This window comes from Panthera pardus, unplaced genomic scaffold, assembly GCF_024362965.1.
Source record: "Panthera pardus isolate Hobbes unplaced genomic scaffold, ASM2436296v1 HiC_scaffold_17, whole genome shotgun sequence".
NCBI classification, from domain to species: Eukaryota; Metazoa; Chordata; class Mammalia; order Carnivora; family Felidae; genus Panthera; species Panthera pardus.
In genome coordinates, this window is record NW_026526732.1 from 22,391,354 (window position 1) to 22,413,852 (window position 22,499).

Consider the following 22,499-nt stretch of genomic DNA (forward strand, 5'->3'; position numbering starts at 1 on the left):
TTGCCTTGTCTGCAGGTGTTAACCTGGCCCAGGGCTTGTCTGCCCGGCGATCGTAGTCAGGAGACTCGGTGACTTCCACATACTCATTAAACCGCAGGATCCTTCGAGCTTGGAGCTCGGCCACTGTAGGTCTCAGGCTGAGCTGCAGGGGGATAGGGAAAAAAGGACAAGTTCAGGAGACCATTTACAGCCTCATGGTGGCAAGTTGTCTATAGAGAACTTCAAAGTTATGGTTAAACAAGGTCACTTTCAGATATCCAAAAGAGAAAAAAAAGGCAGCAGCATCTTGGGAGTTTCTAATGAGAACCAGAAAGCAGTGTGCCCTAATTCTGAAACTATAAAAATCATCATTGTTAGATAGGTCACAGGCGTTGGCAGCCATCTGCGTTATGCTATTTTCCCCAACTTGCCTGGCATTGCGATAAAGGCACCTGTCATCCCTGACACAAGGAACACGAAGCCACGCAGACACAATAGCAATCCAGATATAGGATAGCTGGCTTGGAGACTGAATCATCCAGACAAAAGCACTGTAACTTTTCGAAATGAGATCTCTGTTCCTATTATATTAAACCTCTATATTCAGAAATGCACAAAGTTATGACAAAGAAATGGTCCGGTGAAGGGCGTGTCTATGGTGGTCTTCTGGGAAAGACTAGAGACCCAGGCCCAGATTTGACATTATCCCGGTGGGAAAAGCTGCTGTGCAGAAATGCACAGGGGCATGGAGTACATTCAGTGGGCCTTAACTGGTTAAAATAGGCTGAGACCTTTAAGACACTTCTAATAACTTGGATTCCTCCTATGGTCTTAGTCAAATTCAAATTTACAGTTATATTTAATCCACCCAGCCCTGTGTATTTGTTCTCCTCTCTTGGTCCTTTCCCAAGCCCAAGAATAAAGAGAGATGGCTCTGAGAGACTAAAGATTGCTGGGCCCTAGCTGACAGGCATGATCTACTCTCTGCTACTACGGTTCATGCTTCTGTGGCCTCTCTCAGTCTGGAGATGCCATAGACCCAGGCCTCTTTTATCCATGGGGTCCATTTCCAGTACCTTTTTTACCCATAGATGTACTGTGTATACAGCCAGACCATTCATTGTCTAAGTGGTCTTCTTTGGAGAGGTTCCTTATGCATACAACTTCAATTTAAAAAAACTGAGCACCTTGACACACAAAAATGATGTGTTTGTGGAAAACAAACAAACAAACAAAACCCCAAAAAACCTTTCCTGAGCCTCAGTGTCCTCTTGAGTAAAATCACAGGCTGAAGCAGGTCAATGCTCTAACATTCAAGTCACTTGAGCACTCCTATAAGGGCCTGGGTCTACACTCTGAGTTCACTTGAGCTGGGGTATGGCAACCGGGACTCCTTCTAGCTTCATAAAGCCCTGGTAGGCAATGGACAGAGGGAGGAATGATCTAAATGGTTCCCTTATACTCACATGTTGTTCAATCTATATTGCTAGCTTCTTACTGCCTCTCCAGGGCATGTGGGGGAAAGGAGGTAGAGAAACCACTGCCTCTGGGGAGTGCCCAAAAGGCAAGGGACCAGAGGCCACATGGGTCAGAAATTCTCCATCCAGTCTTGCCCTTTAGGACTGTGTTATTAGTGCGATGGAATGTTCTGCACCTATGGCAGAGAGCTCTGTAGAGTGGAGGGAAGCGGGAGTCAGGGAGTCAGGCCAGGCTCTGTTGCCTCCCGGTGGGGCCCAAATGGATTGACAAAAGATGACTGTGTATGGCAGGGGTGAGGATGGACAGTGAGGAGGGGCTATTCTTATTTGTAGCTGGTAACATAACAGCCACCGAATGCCACAAGAGCCATCTCTAGAAATTCAGTTTACAGGAATTCTGTCAGCTTGATCATTACTTGACATGTAGGATCTTTGAAAAAAAAAAAAAAAGAGACGACTTAAGGATCTTTTTCCCTAAAAATGAAAACCAAAATCTCTCAAAATAGTCTCCAACTTTTCCATGGGAATGGAGTTTCTTCTGTATGCCTTAGAGTGCTTTTGCTGTGGACTCCCCAGCCATCTCAGATAAACGTGGGTCAGGTCACACACTTCACTGCAGATGTCATATTTTACTTATCCTGCCTTATCCAGGTGTGAAACGTATAATCTAAAGAATTACAAGTAAATCTTTATACATTTGTATAAAGATTTATAGTGAAATATAATGAAAGATAAACTCTGATAGTGCTTAATTTTTCCGAAGACTATTGTTATTCTAACACAGAAAAAGCGATGACCCTGGTGTCAGATTTATGTTTTTATGAGTGGGTGGAAACAACAGTCTGAGTTTTGGGGGTAAGCCATTTGTCAAGTTAGGTAGCCCAGCAGCAGGCAGGTTGGGTAATCAAGTTCACTTAATAAATTCCTGACCCAGCTCACACATGGAATAGTGGCAGATCTTCAATTTAATATTTATGTAATATTTCCAAGACTACACAGAAAACGTGAGCAATTTTAAAAACTGTATATTGAAAAAAAATAAAAATAAAAAATAAATAAAAACTGTATATTGAAATGTTAATAATGGTTATCGCTGCATAAAAGACATTTGTGTGATTTTCTTTTCTTTTTTGTTCCTCTTCGCATTTAAACAAGTATTCACACAGATTACATGCTATATTCGTAATTGGTAAATGTCATTTAAAACTTTTGATTGTTAACTTTTCAAATTAGCATATCATACAATCGTAAATATAAACATAATCCATATTATATGCATTCCATTGATCTTAATGTCTTTGATTAGGTAGTGAGCTAATCGGAGTAATTATTCCTCAGTATCAAATGTAAAGGCAGAGGGCTGATCTGCATTTAAATAATGAAGTATATCTCAAAACACACATGATCATTAACAGTCATGTTTTCATCACCTTTCTGCTGAGTCTGCGCTTAAGTTCCATTTTTGCTTCTTGTTCTTCCTCTTCATTCTTTTCTGTTTATGAATGAGGGTGGGGGAGGAAAGGCAGGAAGACTTAGTTACTATAAATGATTTTATAATCAGAAAAGTAGATCAGGCCACAACTATTTGACTTAGATAATGATCAAACACTCTGACATAAAAAGTTGTCAAAAGATTTTGCAGAAAGATCGATCATTAATTTATATATTACTTTTTCTCCTTATGGGATCGGTTTCCTTACTAACTATAAACCTTTTTGCTTCCTGACTTCATATTGTGTTCTGAAAAAAACTATAAGGGTGTCCACACTGGTGAAAACCTTTCATTGCTGAACATCTCATGGGCTTATAAGCACAATTTATCAGAAGGCAGATAAAAATTTACTTCTGGATCTGGCCTTCACATAAAGATCTGAGACATATCAAAAGAGCAAATTAGAACCATCTGATGCATGTCTGAGTTGATGTCCATTCAAATCCAACCAAAATACTTGATTTTGTCTGCTTTGGTTTCCACAGTAGCAGAATGCAGTCATTTCTTTGGAGTCTGACTTCAAACCAGAATGTTCTGAATGGGGTTATTATGGTGTACTGTTGATGGAGATGATTTATTTTCTTGTGACTTGACTTTCCAAAGTCTTTTTTTTCTCTAGTGCTTCACCAAATAGTAAAATTTAACGGCCAATTTAATGAATGCTGTCCAACGGATGGGATTAAGAGAAAAATGACCAGGAATTTTAAAGAAATAAATACCCCTTCAGATCTTAATCATTACTTATTTGATGAACTTTTCTCTGTTGCTTCCAATAGCTCATCGTTTGTTTGATACATGAGCATAGATTTTACTTCTTGGACACCAACGCTTACAAAAGATGATCTCTTAGAAGATGCTGTTACAAATTCTATCGAAGGAACATCACACAATACAAAAAGGCTCAACCAAAACGTTGAAAAAGAAAAGTCTGTTCTATGAAAAGATAAATTTGTTTTAAAAATTCAAATAGACCTCTTACTATTAAGACTGTTTTTATAATGAATAAAACATCAGTATTCAATATTTGCACCAATTGTATTTGTTAGTTGAACAGGCTAAATTCTCTATTAACTTCCCATATCTGGACAGAGAAAAGTTTCCACATTCTTCCAAAATACTAATTTTAATTCATAAGAAAAGGAATGCTGAGTCTGGTTATTTAGACAAAGAGTAAACATAAGCTGAAATCACCCTGCGAGATAAGAAACAGGCAGTTAGTACACTTTCAGGAAGTGCCTGTGTGTCAAACAAATTTTGTTATAATTCATATTTCCGCCTATGAAAATACTGTGGGTTTTTCTAATTGCTTCACAAAATATATATCCTTTGATATCCTTAAAATATATCCTTAGGGTCAAATATTTACTTTATATGAGTTGGGCAAGGCATGTAGGTTATAAATTATACATAACAGACAAAAGCTAAATTTGTGGTTCATGTGATTCAAAGGAAGGCTTTACAAGGTCAGCCTTTAATGATATTACTAATAAAAAGAAAAATATAATCTTCAAAGCATTTTAGTCAATTCTTCCTATAAAGTGATTGTGCTATATTTTTAAAGGTACTTTTCAAAGACAGAAAAGTGGATATCTAATATGACTCAAAGCCAACAAATGCTTTAATTTTTGTGAAGGAATATTGGATAATTTCATCTTATTAAGCATACTGTACATCTGAGTGATAGCAAGTTACCTATTTAAAAAAAGAAGGGCCAACTGCAGTTGAGGAAGTTAAATAAACAGAATTCTACCATGTGGGAATTCGTTTTTAACATCAGGAGCTGACTTCCTTACATATTTCCATATTTGAAATCATGCTTTTACCTTTTTTATTTTTTTAAGTTTTTTAATGTTAATTTATTTTTTGAGATAGAGACAGAGTGTGAGCAGGGGAGGGAGGGAGACAGAGAGAGGGAGACACAGAATCCCAAGCAGGCTCCAGGCTCCGAGCCATCAGCACAGAGCCCGACTTGGGGTTCGAACCCACAAACCGTGAGATCATGACCTGAGCTGAAGTCAGATGCTTAACCGGCTGGGCTACCCAGGTGCCCCTGAAATTGTGCTTTTAAAGAAGTTAAAGAAGGTAAGAAGTGGAGGGAAGTCAACATGACTGATCTTCTGAATCTTTTTAAATACTCGTAAAATCTCTTACAAAGAATCAAGGTCAAATCTTAGTTTAAAAAAACTCACTGAGTTGAAATGAAATGAAATGAAATGAAATGAAATGAAATGAAATTTAGTTATTTCTTTTTTGAAAGAGAGAGAGAGAGAGAGAGAGAGAGAGAGAGAGAGAGAGAGAGAGAGAGAGAACTGGTGAGCAGGGGGAGGGGAAGAAGGAGAGGGAGAGAGAGAATCTTAAGCAGGCTCCAGGCCCAGTGCAGAGCCGACACAGGGCTTGATCTCACAACTGTGAGGTGAGATCATGACCTGAGCTGAAATCAAGAGTGGGACTGACTCAGCCACCCAGATGCCCCTCACTTTTCTTTTTTAACGTTTTCTTTGTTTCTCTGTTTAGTAAAGGACTAATTATACAGTAGGATGTACACCTTTCTGGTCACTCTAAATAGACTGGAGGGATATTCATGAAGGAAGTGACGTGACTCATTGACAAACCTTGCCTTTAGTAACTCCATCAAAGCAGGGGGGTGGATATTTCAGAGCAGTCACAGGAAGCATTTGCCATAAACACACAAACAACACATGTGGTTTAATAACCATGGGCACTACAGGAAACCTACCCAGCTAGCAAGTGTTGCCCAGAGCATTTTAGGGATGAGCTAAAAGGAGAAGACAGAAAAGCACCAAAACATCAGCAACTGGAATATCATATTCCTGAGTCATCGATTCAGATAAACTAAGTTTAAAAAAAGCCAAATATTTGAGGCACCTGGGGGGCTCCATTGGTTGAGCATCTGACTCTTGATTTTGGCTCAGGTCAGGATCTCACGGTTTGTGAGTTCAAGCCCCACATGGGGCTCTGCACTGACACTGTGGAGTCCACTTGGGATTCTCTCTCTCCTTCTCTCTCTGCCCCACCTCACTCTCTCTCTCTTTCAAAATAAACAAATAAACTTAAAGCCAAATATTTTTTGTGGGTTTTACATGGTTTTATATGAAACCATGAAAATGAAAATGTATTTATACACTTACTTTGAAATGCATCAAAAAAATAACATGGATCAATGTAAGGACAGATATGTGATAAAGCAAGATGTGATAAAATGTTAATAGTAGATTATAAATAGTACATGTATGGGTGTTTACTATAAAAATTTTCAACTTTTCTCTATATTTAAAAAATTTCAGGGGCGCCTGGGTGGCTCAGTTGGTTAAGCATCCGACTTCAGCTCAGGTCACGATCTCATGGCCCGTGAGTTCGAGCCCCGCGTCGGGCTCTGGGCTGATGATGGCCCAGAGCCTGGAGCCTGCTTCCGATTCTGTGTCTCCCTCTCTCTCTGACCCTCCCCCGTTCATGCTCTGTCTCTCTCTGTCTCAAAAATAAATAAACGTTAAAAAAAAAAATTAAAAAAAAAATAAAATAAAATAAATTTCATAATAAAATGTTGGGAAAAAATACAGCACTCAATGGCCTAATATACTTTTTCTCTAGAGAATATATAGCTATTGTCATAGCTAAACAGATCTGCATCTCCTATGCCTGCCCTGTAAAAGGTGTTCCATGAGTATCTCTTTTTCTGGTAGGCAAAAGTTGACCTTTCAAGCACCAGAACTTGCTTTCTATTTTAATAATATTAAGGACTTGGTTCTAAAATGTACAATTAAACCTAACTTTATAGTTTTGTTTTTTGTTTAAAAAAGCCTAGATGCAGTAAAATAGGAAAGAGATGGAATAAGATGTGTTATGGTGACTGATAAATTAAGGTATAAAATGTGCCCCTGGTCTCCACTGAAAGTGAGATCTGCACTGACTGCCACCTGACTCATGTTTAATAAACTAATGATGAGCTTGGATTTGACAGCTGCTGAATTAGTTTACTCTGGGAATGAATTCCCTAGTCTGTCAAGAAAAGATGACCCAGTTAAAATAAGTGTCCTTAAAAACAAACAAACAAACAAACAAACAAAAAACTGGCGGTGCCTGGGCGGCTCAGTCAGTTACGTGTCCAACTTCGGCTCGAGTCATGACCTCACGGTCCATGAGTTCGAGCCCCACATCAAGCTGTGTGCTGACAGCTCAGAGCCTGGAGCCTGCTTCGGATTCTGTCTCCCTCTCTCTGCCCCTCCCCCGTTCATTCTCTGTCTCTCTCTGTCTCAAAAATAAGCAAACGTTCCAAAAAAAAAACAACCACACCATCTCACACACAGACTTTTTTTAAATAGTCAATCATACTGCTTTTGAACAAAAGCTGGAGATGAAATAAACACACAAAAAAGAGTCATCTATGTGGAAGAACCCAGAGGCACACAGGGGCTGAACACAGTATTGTAAGCTATGCCATTCAGTTCCCTGGGACCGCTCAGTGGATTGCTCTGGATGACCTCTACCAGTTCTCTTTTCTGCTTCCCTTGGCCATACAATATTATGTCAGGAGATCATAAGCCAGTTATCAGCCTCTCCAGACTGGAAATGTGTCTTTTGTTTCCAGAATAAGCATGGTTAGATAAACTAAGAAGGAAGTAAAAAAGGACTGGAATCAAATCTGAAGTTGACTTTGGCGTTTCCCTCTTCCCTGAACCTCCAGGAAAATGGGGTATAGAAGCCAAGACAGCACTTAAGATCAATGTGTGATAAATTTCTACATCTATGAAATAGTTCCTCAAATAACCAAACAGCAATGTGGTTTGGCACCATTTGTCTCACAGAAGCAGAAAAGAATTACCCAGAATTCGCTCTTCCTTTTTTTTTTTACCCGCCCCCCCCCCCCCCCCCCCCCCCGCCAGGTATTGCATCAGGCATCCAATAAGACATAATCTTTGTGTTTTAGGAGCTTACGGTCTGCTCTTGAGCTTACCTAAAATTTAGTTCAAGAAATATTTTCCAGGGACCTACTATCAAAAGCCATGAGCTTTTTTGGTTTTGTGTTGTTGTCAAAATTAGATGTTGCTTTCATCCTTCCTCAGAAAACTAAAACACAATTTTATTTGCTTTTCTACCCATGACTTTCTCCATCTCTGTACTGGCTCTTCTACATACTGATGGTCACGTTAAGCCCTTCTTTGGGTTCTATTCCAGTTTTGCTCACAAACGGCCAGAAAAAAGCATTCCAAGGAAAGAATCCCATAGACTCAGTTCCTCTCACTGTTCAGTCTTCTTTGTTGGGTTGTCTTAGTAATAGCAAGTATAGTACAAACGTATCATTAAAATCTTTCATTCCTGGGGTACCTGTGTGGCGCACTCGGTTAAGCATCTGACTCGATCTCAGCTCAGGTCAGGATCTTGAAGTTCATGAGTTTGAGCCCCGATGTGGACTTTGTGCTGATGGTGTGGAGGCCTGCTTGGGATTCTGTCTCCCTCACTTCTCTCCCCGCCCCTTTCTCTCTCAGAATGAATAAATAAACTTAAAAAAATTCTTTCATTCCTTAGGGAAAGAAAACAACTCAGATTGAAGAATGGGGATCATCCAGACAAGAATTACCTCTAAAAGCCTGATCGAAAAAGATGTCCAGCATGCCCGTAGCTCATTGCTATTATGGTACTATCCGGAGCTCTGCCCAGCCCTGATGTTTTTATATTTCGTACAATAAAAAGCTCTTCTGAAACTGGGTTAATAATATATAAAACTGCAGCTAGGCTCAGCTTAAAAATATCCATTACTTAAGTCACTGTGGTTGGTAACCACATGGACACAGTATATAATGACAAACTGTGCTTCTATTAGTTTTATAGCTTTAACATACGAACTCCAATGAAGTTCTACTGGACTAGCGAGTAAGAAGTAAAGTCAAAGAAAACAGAAGGGAAAAGAGAAAGGGAAAATAAGGTAGGAAAATGAATGGAGAACTCCTTAACTCCTGAGAAATTATAAATAACTCAAAAGGGAAACAGAGTTATCATAACAAAGGAAAATGAAAAGGGCTCAAGAATTTCTTTTACCATAATTCTGTTTTAAATGGAGTCATTTGTTAAACCTGGCAACAAACTGTATTATTAATAATAATATAGGAATGTTTGATTTATTTCCTTGGGGATTCTTTGGCTTTTTCTTTGACATTTATTTGCAAGCAGACTAGAGCATTTTCTTCTATTTAACATTTGGGTAAAAGAATACATGGGTATATTTCATCTTTCTTAAAAACAACTGTCACAACCATGACTCTGGTCTGGGGGATATCAGGCTCAAAGCCATAAAATGAAATACAACTTTCAAGAAATTATTTTTTGAATTCTACTTATTTATTTTTAGAGAGCTAGAGAGAGAGAGCGTACAAGTAGGGAAGGGGCAAAGAGAGAGGGAAAGAGAATTCCAGGCAGGCTCCAGGCTATCAGCCTGGAGCCCCACATGGGGCTCGATCTCACAAACCGTGAAATCATGACCTGAGCGGAAATCAAGAATTGGGTGCTTAACTGACTGAGCCATCCATGCACCCCATTTTTTTAATTATCTAGAAATGTGATCTAAACGGGCCATTTTAATCATTCGTGAATAAACATGGAGGTTTCCTACTGATAAATGGATCATCTCTGAAGGGAGCTTGTTAATGGTTACATGAGAAATCACCAAATAAGATAAGATACTCACGTTTTAGGATATTTCTTTGCTCTAATTCTTCAGTTGTGGGCCTCTGGCTAAGTCTCCTATGATGACAAAAAGGATATATTGTAGGTTACAAACAAGACCTCCTTGATGCGAAATGTGAAATAAAATAACAAAGAAAGCTTTATTCTTTTCCTGTTTGGGGAAACACAAATCCATTTTACACTTACAAAATAAAAGTCTCCTTTCTGTTAGTTTGGAGACTAAAGACTGTCTGAGACTGCTACCTACTCCCCTGATCCATTCTTCCTCCTCTCTTTTAGATACAGAACCTCCTGAGCTGTGGCTGTGGTCCCCCAACTACAGACTTCTGCCTCCCCAGCCACAAGGTGCGGTTTTGCGACTGAGTCCTTGCAATGGGATATGAACAGAGTGGTATCTGTAACTTCTGCTTTTTACCCTTAAAATGACTGTGTATTTCCTTTTCTTTCTTTCCTTCTTCCATGGGCTAGAACTCAAACATGGTCACGTGAGCCCCCTTGGATCACGCAGATGAGAATATCCATGGGGATGGAAAAGCAATAGGACAGAAAGAATCTGAGTGTCCAGCTAACTATAAGGAGTGGGTGGGGAGTCCCACGCATCCTGGAGAGTCCACCTACCTCTGGACTGTTCTGTGGAAAGGAAATAAACATGTGGAAGTGTCTTATTTGGACCACTGCACTTTTTGGTTTCTGCCAGAATAGCTTAGCCTATCTCCTAATTAACATACAGATCATTAGAATATAAAGAAGTCTTCTGCTTAAGAGTTTATACTAACTCAAAAGATGGTTGATCCACACTGGACAGTGTAGTAATTCCCGTGAAATACTGCTTTTGTGACCTCAAATGGATTTATAATACATGTAGTAGAGTTATTTTAAGATATATGGACCCTTCCCACCTGTTTTTGAGAAAAGCAGGCTCATTTAAAAAAAAATTTTTTTTTTGAGAGAGGGAGCGAGCGCATACATGTGCGTGCAATCGGGCGAAGGGCACAGGGAGAGGGAGAGAGAGTCTTAAGTGGTCTCCATGTCCAGCAAGGAGCTCAATTCGGGGCTCGATCTCATGACCCTGAGATCATGATCTGAGTGGAAATCAAGAAGCCGATGTTTAACCAACTGAGCCACCCAGGTGCCCCAAGCCAGGCTCATTTGTGACTAGTAGCTACCTATTTGTAAACAAAAGCTGAATGTCCTATAACAACTCTTTATACCTTTTCTTCGTCTTGTTTACAGTGTTAATTTGTTGTTAATTACAGAAAAAACTTCTTCCGGATGTAGGTTGAGTTTGCACAAATTAAACTAATGTATATGAGATGTAATCTTACTTAAAGATACTATGAATTATAAATGTTCCAGCTGTGGCAGAAATGGCGTGGGGAACTGAAATCAATGTTATTTTAAAGACCTCATTAAAAATTTTGTTAAAGTTTAATTTTCATCAGAGCTACCTTGGAAGTAACTTGCATAATTGAGCTTACAAAAGAACCCAGTGAACTACCATGCCAACCACCCATGTACCCTGTTACACATCTGCACTCTCTCATCCACCAAAGACATCATCCTTCTTTTGTTTATGGGGTTTCCTCCCTCAGGAATACCTTTCTCTCTTTCTCTACCTACAGAAATCGTACAAATGACTAAAATAGTACCCTTCGGTTGGGTGTTTGACCTGTCCTATCCTGTCCTGTGAATTCTCTGCCCCTATACAGCAGTCATACAAAGATCACACATCTATTAGAGCACTTACCACACAAGTAATAATAAAGGTAAGACGATAATCATAGCTCTTGTTAGTTCATACTCTTAAAGTCCCAGGTGCTGTGCTAGGTGCTTAACTTACATTATCGTGGATCCTCAAAACAACTCAGCAAGGGAGTAGCCAGTTCCCATTTTACAAATGAGGAAATAACATTAAGTCACTTGCTGAATATCAGGTACTAGTGAAAGTTAGAGCAAGGTCTCACACCCAGTTCTCTTGACCTAGATGTTGGTGCTTTTCACATGACCTCACCAAGGAGGATGTCAGTCTGTCTCTTCCACGACACATGGAGTCCCCTAAGGTAGGGACTATGGGTGATTTATCTTTAACGGCAGTGATCAGATGTGTGATATTTGTAAAGAAACAATTCTGCAAAATTTACATATTTAAAACTACTCAGATAAAATATTTTCTGGATGTGGTCTATGTGCATACTTTCAGAGGCTCTTAAACTTTTAGGGGTGGGGGGAGGATCCTTTTATCAAACAGACAGAAGAGGCTGTTCTGGTTGGATGGTTAAGCCTGGGATGAAGGAGTCCCTCCCGTCCCACCCCTAACACACACACACTGCCCTGGATCCCCTCCATAGAAGCCAGAGTGTTCCCTCCAAGAAATCCTTGATGAGGCGGTTGGAAAATCTGCTCTCTGCTTACTTCACAAGGTTCTCCATCAGCGCCCTGTTTTTGAGCATTTGGTTTGTTTTAGTTGTCACTGCTATAAATAGCCTTGAAATAAACATCTTTGTAAAATATATAGGTGTTTGTTTTTTTTTTCTCTCTTCTGGATTATTTCCTTCTTGTATAGGCTCTCAAATGACCTCACCATGTAAAACAATTACCACGTAAAACAATAGACTGCTACACAATTCCTTTTTTTTTCTTTCACACTGTTAGGTTCTTCTTCAAAAATACTGAACAAAGTTGCCGCTTTTGGGTTTCATTTTTAAGAATGTTTTACCTGTTTAACATATATATAATTATTTAAATCAATAATAAAAATATTTAATTTTATTAAGTGCTTGCTATGATCCAGGCACTCAAGTGCCTTCAGCGTATCATCTCATTTATCCACCCCAAGCCGTTGCTTGGTCCCATCTGCCAAACAGATAACAGCCTCAGAACCCTCACATGCCAGCCCTGTAGGTATGACACAGTCACAGAAGTCTTCCACTTCTAAGCAAGTGGAAGGGATTTCTTCCACCTCCAAATCCTGCCCTGGGATCTCAGACTACTCCCTCCTCCCAACTGACGGGAGAGTGAGAGAAGTCAGCAAAATAGCTCATACTTAAATATGCTTAAAGTGATCATGGAAAACAAGGCTTTGGCACTCGCTTCTATTAAAGGTGCCAGTTAAGGGCGCCCGGGGGGCAGGGGGGCTCAGTCGTTAAGCATCTGACTTCGGCTTAGGTCATGATCGCACAGTTGATGAGTTCTAGTCCCACATCGGGTGAGCACGAGCCCCACTTTGGGTGAGCTTGCGCCCCACGTGTGGTGAACATGAGTTCACCTGTTTTGGGTGAGCATGAGCTCTGGGTGAGCTCCGCTTCTCTCTCTCTCTCTCTCTCTCTCTCCCTCCCTCTCTCTCTCTGCCCCTTGTGGGATTCTCTCTCTCTCTGCCCCTCGCTCACTTGTGCCCTCTCTCTCTCTCTCTCTCTCTCTCAAAACAAAAACAAAAAAGCTGCCAGTTAAATGGACTTCCGAAGTCACTGGTAGCAAAAGTAGAAACCCTACAATGGCTGGAGGCAGAAAGAAAAATCAGATAACCATTTTTAAAAAAATTTTTTTAATGTTTTTATTTTTGAGAGACAGAGACAGAGCATGAGCAGGGGAGGGGCAGAGAGAGACAGGGAGGCACAGAATCTGAAGCAGGGTTCAGGCTCTGAGTTGTCAGCACAGAGCCTGATGTGAGGCTCGAACCCACAATCTGTGACATCATGACCTGAGCCGAAGCTGGACACTTAACCGACTGAGCCACCCAGGCGCCCCAGATAACCATTTATTTCAAGTTAAAAGGAGGAGGTTTTGATAGGAGGGGCTATAGTTACCTGGCTTGGATGGAGCTGGACACTGAAGCTAACTAATATTTCTACAATCTCAAGGCCCATAGGGCAGAACCTCATGGCAATCACAGGAACGCCAGAGTCTGTGGATTGGGCCAGGAGTTGGGCAAAATATGACCTGCAGGCCAAATCCGGCTCCCTGCCTGTTTCGGTGAATAAAGTTTTATTGGAACACAGCTGCATCCGTTTGTCTACGTATTGTTTATGGCTGCTTTCATGCTATAACAGCACAGTTGAGTAGCTGCAACAGAGACCTTCTGGCCAGCAAAACCGGAATTGTTTACTAACGGGTCCTTAACTGAAAACGTTTTTTGACACTTGGCTCGGGCTTTGGTGACTCCAAAGCCACTGACTGGTTGGACCAAAGGGCAAGCTCTTTGAGTGGTTCACCATCAGGACCAAGTTTAGAAAACCACATAGGCCATGCGTGCCCTCACCCAAGGAATTCACAATGATCCCTGTCGGGCAGGAGACCGCAGTGGGGAGAAAAGTATGGATTGGTCAGTGCTGTACTAAGATTCCAGCCATTACCTGACGAGCTTGGTTCCAATCTGCTGCCGGATTTCCTGCCTCTCCTCTTCAGATGTGCGCTGCAAGATGTTTTTGTCTTCTAGTTCCTTTTTAGATGGTCTGTTGCCAAGTTTGATAGCAAGAGTATCCCTTCGTCGTATTTTACTTGCCAAAGCACCTGAGGATTGGAGAAAGAAGAAACGCAGAGAAAGAGGCTTTTAGCAAGCAGCACTCAGGATACACATGGCGTGGACTTTAAACAGAGTCCAGAAGAAATTCTTTATCCACATGCAAGAGTGGAATTTTAATTAACCTCAGGAAAAAAAAAAAAAACAACAAACCCAAACCCAGTTTTGAGTTGGATGTAGTTCATTTTGGAAAACTGAAGGACTGGGGCGCCTGGGTGGCGCAGTCGGTTAAGCCTCCGACTTCAGCCAGGTCACGATCTCGCGGTCCGTGAGTTCGAGCCCCGCGTCGGGCTCTGGGCTGATGGCTCAGAGCCTGGAGCCTGTTTCTGATTCTGTGTCTCCCTCTCTCTCTGCCCCTCCCCCTTTCATGCTCTGTCTCTCTCTGTCCCAAAAATAAATAAAAAAAAAAAACCAAAAACAAACAAACAAAAAAAAAACATTGGAAAACTGAAGGACTATTTTTAAAAATGTTCTGAAAAAAATGTTGGGGCACCATGAAAAAACTCGCAAGTGTCACCTCATCATTTGGAAAGTGGTATTTGAAGTTTATTTTGCTGAGATGGCGTATCGTGGAAATTACTGATTGCGTAATGCTTTCTTTTTTAAGTCTTAAAAACTTAGCTCCTTTATTTGCACTGTAAAGTCTTGTCTTCTTGCCTCCACTCAGAAATCACGCTGGAGACGGTTTACTGATGGTAGCAGTGTCTTAATCCTTAATTAGGAAGAATCCCTAATGTCTCAACAGAGGAGAGTTAATACCAGGTGGATGACGAGGATTTTGTTGCTATTGTTGTTTAGTACAAACTAGAAGGAACTTGACAAACTGATGTTCAGTCATTAATAGCTTTCCACGATGTACAAATTCAATTCCATAGTGAATTCCTCCTAAGTCATGATGCTCAGAAGTTTAAAAAAAAAAAAAAAAAGCACTTTCTAGTTCCTGAAGTTATATATGAATGGTTGGCTTAATCTACTGTAACTGGCATTCCTTCTTAGAAGGCATCCTATCTCATCTACTGTGGAAGAGTGATTATTTTTAATTCTTCAAAGGTATTTGTCATTCTTGACTCATTCTTCCCTCCCCTCTCTTTAAACCCTAGTATAAAACTGACCGGAAGTCTCAAACACCTTCAATAAGTAATCCAGTGAATCCTGAATTTATGCTCTCTATTCAAGAAAGACCTCAGGGTGGAAGGGCCATCTCTGATCATTTGGAAACTGCCTCTGTCATTAGAAAGCTTTGATTCCTTGTACAAATACAAATGTGCGTATCTTCCTCATAGACAAAGACTTGACCCTCTGGCCCCCGTGGAATCCTCATCTGGAAAGGCCTGTCATCAATAGTTAAACCTTAGAACACGGACATTTCTAATATGAGAAAAGAATATGGGGGGAAAGAAAACACCAGATGTCTGATCGCCCATGGCTTTTGTTCTTTACAAAGTGCACCTGCTTCTGCCCATTACTCACTTTCCTCCCCACCTCTTGAACACAAGTCTTACTTTCCCCACTGCCATCCTCGTCCTCATCCTCTTCATCATCGTCATCATCAGTGTACAAGACAGGCCCATCGGAGTCAGAGTCATTGGCCTGGTATTCCCTTTGGCCTTCATCCTCCGGGGCACTGAAGGATCCGGAAGATTCTCCCATCAGCCCAGGAGTCAGCAGATGAGGTGCCGCCTTCCCCGGCTCATCTTTGGTTGTAAAACTGCTAAAGGCACAACAACACAGGGGTGGTGTGAAGTTCAGAGCAACCCTCAGGGCAACACCAATACCACGAGAAGGAGCTCTAGTTTCCTGAGCATCTTTCGAGTTGGCGAAAGCAGAAAGCAGGCATAGGCAGCTAAGGACAGTGAAATGGCAGATAGCCCTGTATCACTTCACTCTCGAGGTTTGAGATTCCTCATCTGTAAAATGAAAAGGAATGACTACGTGACATCTGACATATTTAGGACGTGAATGTGGTAAAACTGTATTTTGCAAACTGATTTGGCTGTAGCAATGGGGGTTCAGTGGAAACAACAATGCACTAGAAGTTCCTGGATACCTGACTTTGCACTTCTCCTGTACCTGTGACTCCTACTCATCCTTCGAGTCTCAGCTAAAGCCGCAGCTTCTTCAGGAATCTTTCACTGGCCGTCCGTCTAGATCCTTGCCCCGCCTCCCGGCTCCTAAGGTGACCTGAGGACAACCCCATTGGAGCACTGAGTGCACCTCGATCACCATTCACTCGTCTGCCATCCCGACCCTAAGAGTTGCTTCGCAAGTGGGATTCATTCATACTGATTTGTAGCCCAGCACCTAGAAGGGTGATGACATATACCACTGATACATGAATTTTCCTACTTCTAACACAGCCAATGTGTCAAGTCAAAAAAAATCATAGATCCTCTCTGAGATGCTTTAGTTTCCCCATTTGTAAAACTGCCTCTCACAGGAATATGTTAGTAACACGAGATGGAAAAGGTGGAAGTTAAATTGACTCTATAGAAGAAAGGACTCTATAGAAGATGTCTATGGACGTAATAATTTTCTATTATTTAAGCTTGGTAAGAGTCTCTGATTTAAAGTTACTATAAATAATGCTCAATGTCGCTCCTCATCAGGGAAATACAAATCAAAACCACACTCAGATATCACCTCACGCCAGTCAGAGTGGCCAAAATGAACAAATCAGGAGACTATAGATGCTGGCGAGGATGTGGAGAAACGGGAACCCTCTTGCTCTGTTGGTGGGAATGCAAACTGGTGCAGCCGCTCTGGAAAACAGTGTGGAGGTTCCTCAAAAAATTAAAAATAGATCTACCCTATGACCCAGCAGTAGCACTGCTAGGAATTTACCCAGGGATACAGGAGTGCTGATGCATAGGGGCACTTGTACCCCAATGTTTATAGCAGCACTCTCAACAATAGCCAAATTGTGGAAAGAGCCTAAATGTCCATCAACTGATGAATGGATAAAGAAATTGTGGTTTACATACACAATGGAGTACTACATGGCAATGAGAAAGAATGAAATATGGTCCTTTGTAGCAACGTGGATGGAACTGGAGAGTGTGATGCTAAGTGAAATAAGCCATACAGAGAAAGACAGATACCATATGTTTTCACTCTTATGTGGATCCTGAGAAACTTAACAGAAACCCATGGGGGAGGGGAAGGGAAAAAAAAAAAAGGTTAGAGTGGGAGAGAGCCAAAGCATAAGAGACTCTTAAAAACTGAGAACAAACTGAGGGTTGATGGGGGGTGGGAGGGAGGGGAGGGTGGGTGATGGGTATTGAGGAGGGCACCTTTTGGGATGAGCACTGGGTGTTGTATGGAAACCAATTTGACAATAAATTTCATATATTGAAAAAAAATAAAGTTACTATAAATATATGAAGACTGTCAATTTTCACAGACTAGAATAAAAAAATGCTTTACATCAAAAACATATCATATCAAAACAAACATAACCTTCATTTTAAGAAGCAGAAAATCCCCAAATTGCCTTCTGATATAAATAGAAATCTCTACTTGGAATGTCACACTTCAGAAAGACTGCTTTGGGCAAAGCACGTGCCTACTGTTTACATTAACTTGCAAAACCAAAAAGCAGTCATTTAAGTAATAAAAACAGGTAAACATTGTCAGAATCTAAGGTACTGACAATTGTACTCTGTGCTGATAAGTCTAAGCACTCTAAAAATCCTCTATTTTGCACTTGTTAGAAAACTCCAACAGCCAAAATTCTCATTTTCAAAGGGGAAAATGCGACATTTCATTTTTTATTGTGTAAAATATGCACGGCATAAATTTGCCATTTGAACCATTTTGAAGTGTATACTTCGGTGGCACCTAGGTATATTTACACTGCTGTATAAACATCCCCACCAACTGCCTCCGAACCTCTGCCATCTTCCCAAACAGAGACTGTCCCATTCAACAACAATTCCCCATTCTCATCCCCTGGCCCCTGGCAACCACCATTTGACTCTCTGTCTCTATGAATTTTGCTACTTTAGGTGCTTTACATACGTGAAATGATGCAACATTTGTCTTTTTGTGTCTAACTTCTACTTAGCGTATCTTCCAGGTTCATCCACGTTTTCGTATATGCCAGAATTTCTTTTCTTTTAAGGCTATTCTGAATAATATTCCACTGTGCCACATTTTATTTATCTCTTCAAGTACCTATTTTTTTTTTGGCTACATGCACAGTAGTAAAATTGCTGGATCACATGGTAATTCTAAGTTTAATTTGTTGAGGAATCATAGTGTTTCTACAGTGTGAAATCTCATTTTAAATATGGGAAAACTTTTCCCAGCCTGGATGTCTACTTGATTGGCACTGGAGGCCATCCCTATTTGAACAGTCTGCCATTGTGGGTGACCACAGCACATTCAATAGACATGTCAATTAATAACACATTCTGAAGAGCAGAACTAAAGATACTTTAGGGCTGAGGCTTGATGTTTGCTCATGTCATTCTTCACTAATTGTGATATCTATCTTTTTAACGTCATCATTTGTATTTGATAGTGGTTTGTAATTTTCAAAGACTTCTGCATACGTTCACAACTTACAACTGTTCTACAGTATAAGGGGCCAGATAAGTTATAATTCATGGAACCCAAGAAGACCATAGGTGTGTGTTGCCCAGAACAAGGTATCAAGTCCAGTCTAGAACTCAGACTTATGACTCTTAATCTACCTATTAAATGTTATGTATACTTGATAGTGTATGTTACATTAATATCATATTATGTAGATTATAATTAACTTAATATTAAATATTAAACTCCAAATTTGTATCAGTCAACTCATGACGTGGCACTCATTGCCTCCTAAGTTTCTTGGGCACATTGGACAAAACAGTGAACTCAAAAAGTGTTTGTGGAAATGGACTGAACACAGTCAAGTCCCCTCTGGTTATGGGCTCCAGGTGGGCGTATTAGTGTCTGCCTTAAATTATCCCAGACCTATATGATACTAATGAAGTTGCCAATAAATAGAAATCTACCACATGGTTACTACCCAGCAATATGTGAATAGAGAAAGATATTTTTACACATAGCCACTTATCTTCCTTGAAGTTTGATATCTGTATTCCAAACAGAAGCCTCTTCATGAGATGACAGGATTTTCACACATTCGTTGACTAAACATAACCGAGGGAAAGTTCTAAGTAAAGCAAGTGACTAAGAGCTAGAAATTCTAACTGAAATATCCAATTAAACACAGAAGAAAGAAAGGAAAAAAAAAAAAAACAAACAGAAGAAAGAATTTGGAAAAAAATTTGAGAGACTACTTATTCCAGGCTCATTAACTCAAGAGCAAACAAACCACCCCTGTGGGATGAATTGTAATTTAAAACGTTAACTTTGAAGAATAGACAGAGAAGAAAATCTTGATGTCCTCTTCTAGGAAGGGATTACAGTTATTTGGAGTGACAGGAAAATCTATTATAAATACCTAGATGTCTAATGATGTCCTAAGCTTGCTCTCTGATCACAGGTCCAGTGGAAATGGAGAACAGACACTCACCTCTTTTGTCTGACGGTCTTATGCATACTTGGGCTGAAGACTTGACATTGAGCACCCCCCACATGCAGCACAGTGCTTAGCACAACATAGGGCCTTCCCTAAATGTTTGAGGAAGTGGACTGGACAGAGTCAAGTCACATTTGTGTGTGCACTCTCTCACTGCCTGAGACTATCTAAGGAGTCACCTTGTTGCACCTCGTTCTTTAGTTTATTGAATAATAAACCCATACACCCAATCTATTCAGACCTGTCTTAAACAATTGTATTTCCTGTGTGTTGGACGTTACTTTGGTAAAAACTAATTTTAACTATAATGTCTTGCTTACTTTTGTGTCTTTGGTGCTGAGTGCACTGCCCAGCACATAGAAGACAAGCAGAAAATATACACTGAAAAAGAGATTCTTGAATTCTAAAGGCTGGAATTCACTGCAGTGCTAGAAAACACTCACTGTAAATAAATGAAGAAATCTATGTGCTGGAAGTATTAAGGACATCACAGTCTTTCACTTCAATGTTTTCTCCCATATTGTTTATTAAAATGTCCAACAAATAAAATAATTGGTAATTTAACATCTGTTTATCTTGCCTTGGCTTTCCTTCCAACCACGCTGCTCGAAAGGATAAAAACAAAAACAAAAAACAAGAAACACAAATGAAACTGCAGAAGTAGAAGCAATTGCTTTGGAAACGTATGGAATTTCTTAGAGCATGGAATTTGACGTGCAACTCTGAGTGTGCCTGCTGGTTTTGCCACCTACTGAGTGGGGAATCTAGGGCTAACTCTGCTACCTCTCTCAGAGTCTGTTTTCTTGTCTATTAATCAGAGATATTCAGAAGACTTATGTGAACTAAAGGTAACTTGACAGTTCCTGACATTAAATAACTATTCAATAAATGAAGGTGATTATTATCAGCAATTGAATAATTAATGCTGATAGTCTCTTGATCCAAATCAACTTAATTAATGTACTACTTTTTTTAAGTCCTAACATGACAGGTTTTTTTTTGAAAGAGAACATACTAAATTAAAATGATCACAAGAGTGAATTTAGGTCTTATTCTCAGAAATAGGAGAGAACAGTTTGGATTTAAGAGCTCTAACGCTTCCCTGGACAGAATTGGTTATAACGTCTACTATACCCAGGCAGCCCTCCCTTCATACCCGAGGGACAGGAGAGCTAATGTGTTTTTTTTGTCTTTAAGTAGAAAATATATAGGACTTTGTGAGGGATTAGATGCAGGGAACGAAGAAGAATGAGGACCCTTAGGATGAATCCCAGGTTTCTGGCTTGGGCAACTGGATGACGTCATGTCTGTGGCATACCAGATTCTGCACTGGTTGCTGGGGATATACTGGCAAACAGATATACGGTTTAGTCCTGGCCCATGGGTAGGAAAAAAGGGCTGCCAGAGGAGAGTAGCTGCAACAACGATTCTGTCTGGATGAGCACTGAAATGTGTCAGAGGGGAGGTTAACATGTGAGTCGGGTGGTGAACTGAGGAAGCAAGAAAGGGAGCCCGTCTGAGGCTACAGGAAAAGGAGATGGAATCTGAGAGCGTTCTTACCTGATGGTCTTTATTTTCTTAGAGGAAGAGAAGGCTAAATGACTCGTGGGCAGGAATGGGTGAGCAATCTGGACACGAGTAGTCAAGACTTAAAGTAACCGCTTTTAGGAAAGCAAAGGGAACTGTCCAAGGAAAAGAAAAGGGGCTGCTGAGCAGGGATGGAGCAGGCTCTAAATATACCTAAAAGCCAAAGATCTGCAGTGGTACCTGTCATGAGGACAGTTGTCATTTTCTCAGTTGCCTATGACATTCCTGGGCCAGGGCTATGAAAAACATGTGTGTTTACCTAACAGTCACCAAGTCGGTTCCACGTTCATCTCCAAGAGAGTGGTTCAGTGATCTTCAGTACTCAACTTAACAGGGGATACAGACAGAACATGGGGTTTATGCCCCGACTCACCATTTTGCATTTTCTCTAACACTTAAGCCAGTGCCTGAGAGGACAGTGGTTCTGTTGGTTGGCTCTTCGGTCCAGAGAAGCTGACTCGGGTCTAAGGCAGGGGCGGGCAGGGCAGCTCCATCGCTGACCAGGACCACAGGCGTGTCTGGGGCAACAGTGCACTGCTCCTCGAGAGTACGTGGAGGGGCGGGGGGAGCAGGGGGTGAAGCCACAGGGGGTGGAGGCACCGCAGACTCGGGTTTGCCTGTGGTCTGCTCATCGGTCCCAGGGACGGTCTGCTCAGGTTTGAGACTCTCCACCCTCGTCTCGGAAGGGTCTCCTCTAAGGTCGGACGTGCCAGAAGTGGTTGCCTCTGAGGACGGTCGAGAGGTTGGCTGCTTGCCGGTTTTTTTCTTGCCCTTTGTGATTCCCACTGTCCCTGCTTTGCTAGAAAGTGTCTCCTTTGAAGCTCTAGGACGAGATGAGGTGGAGGAAGTCGATGGTGAAGCTGATGCTTTGGACCCAGTTGGTTTTTTTGAATGAGAGGAACCAGCTAAAATAGAGAGATTTTGCATTAAAAGTCAAAGAAGCCTTTTAAATAAACGAACGAGTTGCAATTGTCAAATCATGATGTTCTCCTCAAAATGTGAACATTTGTTGAATACAAGAAAATAGACTAATAATGATAAGTTTTACTTTCTGCCCCCTCCTTACCTCAAATCTAGGAGGGAGCCAGTGATGCTGAAGGCAAAACCCTAGGGGACAAGAGTCCTCTCCTAAGGAGACCAAGGAGTCCCTCTAGTTTTTTTTTTTTAGCTGGGCCCAGCCAAAGGGAAATGCTCCTTGTCCTACAGGTCACCTGA

The 22,499-nt window shown here is 40.8% G+C and overlaps 1 protein-coding gene across 8 annotated transcripts in view; it reads right to left on the reverse strand.

Annotated features, from left to right (window-relative positions):
- Positions 1-22,499, reverse strand: part of PHACTR2 (phosphatase and actin regulator 2) — a 273,198-nt gene that overhangs the window by 32,296 nt on the left and 218,403 nt on the right. For 5 of the 8 annotated variants that reach the window (XM_019425083.2, XM_019425076.2, XM_019425082.2 and 2 more), the window contains 6 exons: positions 21,658-22,189; positions 15,667-15,875; positions 13,998-14,154; positions 9,650-9,705; positions 2,888-2,949; positions 5-142 (listed from right to left, as the gene is read on the reverse strand). In XM_019425083.2, the coding sequence (XP_019280628.2) occupies positions 5-142; positions 2,888-2,949; positions 9,650-9,705; positions 13,998-14,154; positions 15,667-15,875; positions 21,658-22,189 (1,154 nt within the window). The remainder of the gene's footprint in view (positions 1-4; positions 143-2,887; positions 2,950-9,649; positions 9,706-13,997; positions 14,155-15,666; positions 15,876-21,657; positions 22,190-22,499) is intronic. The other 3 variants (XM_019425077.2, XM_019425084.2, XM_019425080.2) reach the window with 1 other exon arrangement.